Source organism: Danio rerio, chromosome 7, assembly GCF_052040795.2.
Source record: "Danio rerio strain M-AB ecotype USA chromosome 7, GRCz13ab, whole genome shotgun sequence".
NCBI lineage: Eukaryota > Metazoa > Chordata > Actinopteri > Cypriniformes > Danionidae > Danio > Danio rerio.
Window position 1 is genome coordinate 13,715,001 of NC_141027.1, and position 7,500 is coordinate 13,722,500.

A 7,500-nucleotide genomic window follows, 5' to 3' on the forward strand; every position below is an offset into this window, starting at 1 on the left:
TTTTCTACAATGGAAGTCAATGGTTACAGGTTTTTAGTTTTCTTAAAAATATCTTTTTGTTGAACACAAGAAGATATTTTGTAAAATGTTGTAAACCTATAGCCATTGACTTCTATAGTATATGTTACAAGTTTTTCAGGTTTCTTCAAAATATCTTCTATCCTCAGTTGAACACAAAAGGAGATATTTTGGAGCATGTTGAATACCTGTAGCCATTGACTTCTATAGTATGTTTTTTTCTCCTAATATGCTAGTCAGTGGTTACAGGTTTTTAGGTTTCTTCAAAATATTTTCCTGTTAAACACAAATGAAGATATTTTGTAGAATGTTGTAAACCTGAAACAACTGACTTCCTTAGTATTTGTTTTTCCTACTATGTAAGTCAGTGGTGACAGGTTTTCAGGTTTCTTTAATATATCTTCTTTCCTCTGTTGAACATAAAAGAAAATATTTTAAAGAAACCTAAAATCCTGTAACCATTAACTTCTATAATATGTTATTTTTTCTTATAATGGAGGTCAATGGTTACAGGATTTTCAGGTTTCTTTTCTGCATAGTATTTGTTTTTATACTAAAACACTCAAAGCTGCTAATTTATGGATGCTTTTAGTGTATATTTACATCTATTTATGCATCATAGTAGTGTTATTCTGTTGATTAGAAAAAATAGAAACTGAAAAGGGGTTTAAAATCGATTTTTAATTTGTTTAATTCAGACTTTCTTACATTGTAAAACTAATTAATATGTTTACCAATGACTGAATTCTCATTCTAGAAGTTTACTCCTTTTTCAAACATGTATGAGCTTCAAAAAAACCAAAAAGATGATATTCTGTAGGTATCGAAACAGGTAATGGCCACCATTGACTTCCATAGTGGGGAACAAACATAAACTAGAAGTGCAAACCAGTGGTGACCGATCATTCTGGATGTGAACTATATCAAAGTTTGGCTTTTTCTAGAATCATTCATTGATTTCCCTGCGGCTTAGTCCTTTATTTATCAAGGGTCACCACAGCGGAATGAACCACCAACTATTCCAGCATATGTTTTATGTAGCACATGCCCTTCCAGTTGCATTCCCAGTACTGGGAAACACCCATACACTCTTACATTTACACACACACTCATACACTACAGCCAATTCAGTTTACCCACTATAGCGCATGTCTTTGGACTGTGGGGGAAACTGGAGCACCCGGAAGAAACCTATGCCAACATGAGGAGAACATGCAAACTCCACACAGAAACTCAAATTGGTCCAGCCAGGACTCAAACCAGCAACCTTCTTGCTGCAAGGCGGAAGTGCCGCCCCTTTTTCTAGACTCAGCATGGCAGTACAAGGCCAGATTTTTCATCTTGAATTGACTAAAGACCTCTCACAGCATCATTACTGCTAATACAGTTGCTCGCCCTCAATATCTTCAGCTCGTGATGTAGCCAGAACTTACTGAACTTTCCATTGTTCTTTCCTGCACCAGAAGGAAAACATCTTAAGAGCTTATCTAGCATCTGGCTCTTAAGACTCACCTTGCGTTGAAAACCTAAAACCATCTGGTGAATAAGGTGCAGAGCAGCATAGTAAGATCAGATCTGAGCATCTGTCAGGAGCGTCTGCTGCAGGACACCACCTGCTATGAGGACTTCTCTTTATGATACAGACACACCCACACACTTCCCTCCACTAATGTAAACACCCTTGCTTAATAAAAAAGCAAAGGCCAACCCCATAGCCAGCCTAATAAGAAAGGGTGTTGATATTTTCTCAGATATTCCCCTCATTTTCTATTAAATCAACAGTGCTGCCGTACGTTACCGCCAAAACACATTAAAATGTCTAACAGTGGGGCTTAAAGGAATTTGTAGGGATTTAAATAATTATGCGGCCAAACATTTAATGAAGTTTTATTTTTTTAAGAATTTTTTTTTTGTTAATGAGAAATGCGCGAGCTCCTCCAGTGTGGTCTCTGACAGGTGAGCAGATGCCGGAGCATGTGTGTGTGTGTGTGTGTGTGTGTGTGTGTGTGTGCGCTGACGCTGAGAGCAACTCCGTAATCTTTAATCCCTAATCCTCTAGTCTCCTTACTATTGTATAACAGGTAAACAAATATAGAGACGTTTATAGTGGACATGTTGGCGTTTCTGAGAAGCAATTTTGTACTTTTTGCTGTTATTGTTTTAATATTATTACTAAATAATAAATGTTTTAATAAGCAGGGGTGTAAAGTAACTCATTACATATACTCTAATTACTGTTTTTTCTGAGCAATTGTAATTTACTAAGTAGTTTTAAAAATGGGTTCCACTTTATATTGTGTCGCTTATACCTGTGAACTTGCACAGTAACTGGATGTGTTTGTAGTATGTAACTACAGTGTATGTACCCACTGGTACATAGTATTTACTTGTGTAATGCTGGTGTAACGACACACAAGTAACAACACAATACATAGTATGTGTAACAAGACATTATAACACAATCTTTGGTAAAGTACCCCTTTATTGTAAATTACTGAGGTGATTCTACAATTTACCCTAAAACAACATAAACTTAAGGCATTTGTATATTTCTATGTACATTTATACATTTTAGCTGAGGTTTGCTGTTGTTAAACAGTTGCACAGGCTTAGGTTTTATATATATTACACAGTAATTTGTGACCATTGTACACTGTATATTGAGTGGACAGCTCCTGAGGATTTCACTGGTATCACAGATGAAATCTTCTAATGCAGTGTTCGTTCTGCCATTCGTATTCTAACAGTGTTCAGAATTTCATGGAACGCAAACAGGTGTGGGAGTGGGAAAACACATGCCGACGCCTTTAATATATCTTCTTTCCTCTGTTGAACATAAAAGAAAATATTTTAAAGAAACCTAAAATCCTGTAACCATTAACTTCTATAATATGTATTTTTTCTTATAATGGAGGTCAATGGTTACAGGATTTTCAGGTTTCTTTTCTGCATAGTATTTGTTTTTATACTAAAACACTCAAAGCTGCTAATTTATGGATGCTTTTAGTGTATATTTACATGTATTCATGCATCATAGTAGTGTTATTCTGTTGATTAGAAAAAATAGAAACTGAAAAGGGGTTTAAAATCGATATTTAATTTGTTTAATCCAGACTTTCTTACATTGTAAAACTAATTAATATGTTTACCAATGACTGAATTCTCATTCTAGAAGTTTACTCCTTTTTCAAACCTGTATGAGCTTTAAAAAAAAACCAAAAAGATGATATTCTGTAGGTATCGAAACAGGTAATGGCCACCATTGAATTCCATAGTAAAATGACAAACATAAACTAGAAGTGCAAACCAGTGGTGACCGATCATTCTGGATGTGAACTATATCAAAGTTTGGCTTTTTCTAGAATCATTCATTCATTTCCCTGCGGCTTAGTCCTTTATTTATCAAGGGTCACCACAGAGGAATGAACCACCAACTATTCCAGCATAAGTTTCATGTAGCACATGCCCTTCCAACTCAAACAGGTGTGGGAGTGGGAAAACACATGCAAGTACATTTTATTGTTACACAATGCACTTATGTAATTCTTGTCACAGATGTGTACTTTCTCAGTGTTGTTACCAATGTCTTGTTACACATTTGAACTTACACATATTCAGTGTTTTGTTACATGTGTGTAGTTACACCAGCATTACACAAGTAAATACTATGTACCAGTGTGTACAAACACTGTAGTTACATACTACTTAAACATCTAGTACCATGTTAGTTCACAGGTATAAGCGACAACATGATGTGGGACCTAAAAATGTGTATTTTTACTCTCCCTCGAGTATATTTTTAGTGCTGGATCAGTACTTTTACTCCACTACTGTCCTTCAACCTGCAGTCCAATTCCTTTGATTCCTGTCCAATCAAATCACACACAGAAGGTAAATCGCATCATAATAATCTACTGTATCTCAAGACATCAGCGATTTACAATTGCAGCAAACTGCTTGGAAGCATTAAAAGTGTCCAAGAAGATGTGCAAAATCTTACATGCTTTAATCCAGAGACTGTTTAGACGCATGTCACTGATGAGAAGATGACAGATGTTTACTGTGTGATGGCTGAAATGGCCTTAAACACCCAGCAAGACCTCAAAATGACGTCAGATTGACATTGTACCCCACTGTCGTGGGGACGTTGCATTTTGTTTGGAAATGAAATTGGTTTGAGGTCAGACTGACGTCAATGTCCAACCTAAAACCAACCAAATATCAACATCGAATGATGTTACAGCTTAATGTTGTGTGGTGGTTACCACTATGACGTCTATCAGATGTTGGATTTTGGTTGCCACACCTGACAAATAAATCTCAGTATTTGACGTCAATATGACTTTGGATTAAGATGCTGGCTCAATGTTGGATTTTGGTCACTTTCTAACAACCTAGAATTAATCAAATATCAACGTCATTTGATGTCATTATTGGACGTCAAAATAATGTCCTTAGACGCTGGCTAGACATTGAATTGTGGTCACCTGACATCACAACCTAAATCTAACCCAATATTAATGTCTTATGACATTGTGTGCTTGCTGGGCAATAACTAAATGCACTACAGAATGTTACGTTTACACACATCCATAAATTACATGTAAACGGATCAGCTTTTAACAGCATAACACTCTCTACTTTTGAAAGGTCAACTTTTTACTCATACTTTGAGTAATATTTACAACAGACGCTGGTAATACGCTTGTTAATGTATGTTGTCATTTTGATATTATTGAAAGCAGTCATTTACTGTAAAAAATGCTGAAATGCACACAATCGATTTATGTTTGGACAACATGAAGAAATTAACTTGGTTAAAATCCTGGTGGATTACACATAAAACGATTAAGTTGTCGCAAAAAAGACTCAATTTATGTTGTTTCAGCTCATTTTTCATAAGTAGTTTGAACTAACAGCAAATGCCATTCACTGTTAGAAAGAAAATGCTGGTTCCACATAATTACTTCATGTTGTCCTAACACAAAACAATTAAGTGCACTTAATTAATTTATTTTTAATTACAAATTTAAGTAGACATATAAAACAATTAAGTTGTCTGCAAAAAACACAAAAGAATTGTGTTGTTTCAACTCATTTTAAATTAGTAAAAGTTATTTTAAGAGTGTTTATAATATCTAACGCTAAACGTATTGGATAAAAAAAACAACATTGACCCTAATACCCTAACAATTTAAAGTAACCACTAATAAAATAATACATTTTATTTACATTTTAAAAACAGGATTTTATTTAATGTAATATATGCTGACTTTGTGCTGTTATTACTTTGTAATGGTTATTATCAATATTTATATACATATATATCTTTTATTGATACGTGTAAAACCATTTTCAATGAGCACAGGAATAATAAACGGTGCGATTTCGAGGGCTTGTGTGACCGTGAAGATGCTGAGAATTCTGCTGCTTATCACAGAAATAAATTGCGTTTTAGAAATATATGCAAATTGAAAACTTTGAGAGTTTTTTTTTTTTTTTTTTTTTTTTTTTTTTTTTTTTGCGAGTCTACTGATTTGCTGTGTGTACATACAATAAAAATATCCATAAAATGGCAGTTGTTCCGCATATTGTGTTTTTGTTTTTTATCCCCCCCCCCCCCCCCCATTTATCTATGCTTCGAATTGCATTATGGGACCTTGATCTTTCTTGTGTCAACTTTTAACCTTGAAACGTTGGAAAATGTGACTTTTTATTAACATTTTTAATAGATTTATGTAATATACAGTCTGGGTTGGTGTTGTTTATTACACTATAAAAACATTGTAATAGGACATCACGGAGGTGCAGTGGGTAGCACAATCGCCTCACAGCAAAAAAGTCACTGGTTCGAGCCCCGCCTGGCCAGTTGGCATTTCTGTGTAGAGTTTGCATGTTCTCCTCGTGTTGGTGCGGGTTTCCTCTGGGTGCTCCGGTTTTCAAAGACATGGGAATTGGGTAAGCTAAATTGCTCGTAGTACTGGGTTGCAGCTGTGTAAACATATGCTGGATAAGTTGGCGGGTCATTCCACTGTGGCGACCCCTGATAATAAAGGGACCACGCTGAAAAGAAAGTAAATGAATGAAATTCTGTAATAAAGTACCAGTACATTTTCTGTTATTTTACTGATTTATTTCTCTACATATTATTTCTCATACATTATATTATTCAAAACGTCTAAAATGTCAATAAAAGTCACTTTGGTAAACTGTAGAGTTGAATTTTTAACATCAAAAGTCAACAGAGCAGAGATCAACATCCCATTATACACTTCACAACTGTAATTAAACACTTGTAAATCACTAAACAAGGAAACTGTTAATTAACAGTGTAGAAAAATCATTAAGAAATCCTAAATATTTCAAAATGTTGCTTCTCATTGTGGGATGTGAAGGTTGGAGTTGTTGGTTTTGGATTTAGTTGATCCTTTATTTGCCTTTTCTGCTTTCAGATAAGGTTGAAATGTCCTGTCTGGATGAGGTTTCCTTCAAGATCCCTCTGGGCTTTCTTGAAGATGCAAAGGAAGAAGTTGAGCTCATTTCCGCTCCGGAAATCCCTCTTCCAGACTACCTGAAGATCCTGCAGGAAACTGAGGTCTGTGCTTGCTCTCTCTCAGCTGCATGGGTCATCTGATGCCCTCAAAATAACATCTAGCCGACAATCTTATACATAAAACAGAAAATCAAACACAGAGAGTCTAAAACCCTTTTTTATTAGGAACTACTTCCTTCCGCCATTAATTCACATCTGCAGCTGACGTCAGATCAGCAGAAGCCGTTACTTATTCACCAACGTCACTTTAGAGCTAGTATTTGAATGATTCTCTATAGCATTAGGTGAAGCGGCCCTTCTGGTGTGTGACCCCCTTAAGGTGATGACAAAACAGCACATTTTGCTCACATTTTAAGATTATAAGGCTGAACGTGACATGAAATGCCATCCGTCTACAGAGATTTCTTACCAGACTGCTGTTGTGTTTGCGACAAGAAGGGACAAGGCTGAATCCAGCTTCTTAAGGCTGATTTATACTTCTGCGTCAAACGCCGGCGTCGACGCATAGCCCTTCGCCGTGGCCGTCGGCGTCACTGACGTGCACCTCTCAAAAAATGTAACAACACGTCGCAGCAACGCGTAGCGCAAGCTCTGTGATTGGTCGGCTTGGTAGCGCTGACGAGTCTGGGCGGGACAGAGAGCCGCGCGAGCCCAGTGGAGCGATTGTTTACAAGTGTGGAGTCCCGTGAAGGAGCTCCGGATGGAAAGTTTTGTTTTGTGTTTACCTCATAGTTAAAATTTTTGCATGTCCGCCGGTTCCTGCCTCAAAATGAGCGAGTTTGAGCCACTTGTACATCCCAGGAGGGGTTCAGAATAGCAAAACAGCAGCGAAGAAACTTGACACAGAGGAACATTTACACCTCACTGCCAACTAGTGTTTCGTAAGTGTTAATGCAGACCAACAGAACAGCATGCAGAAGTATAAATGC

At 36.5% G+C, this 7,500-nt stretch overlaps 1 protein-coding gene across 1 annotated transcript in view; it reads left to right on the forward strand.

Annotated features, from left to right (window-relative positions):
* ubap1lb (ubiquitin associated protein 1-like b) overlaps window positions 1-7,500 on the forward strand; it is a 36,786-nt gene that overhangs the window by 1,119 nt on the left and 28,167 nt on the right. Inside the window, exon 2 of the mRNA XM_087260605.1 lies at window positions 6,471-6,613. Coding sequence (XP_087116731.1) covers window positions 6,482-6,613 — 132 coding nt within the window. The 5' untranslated portion in view covers window positions 6,471-6,481. The remainder of the gene's footprint in view (window positions 1-6,470; window positions 6,614-7,500) is intronic.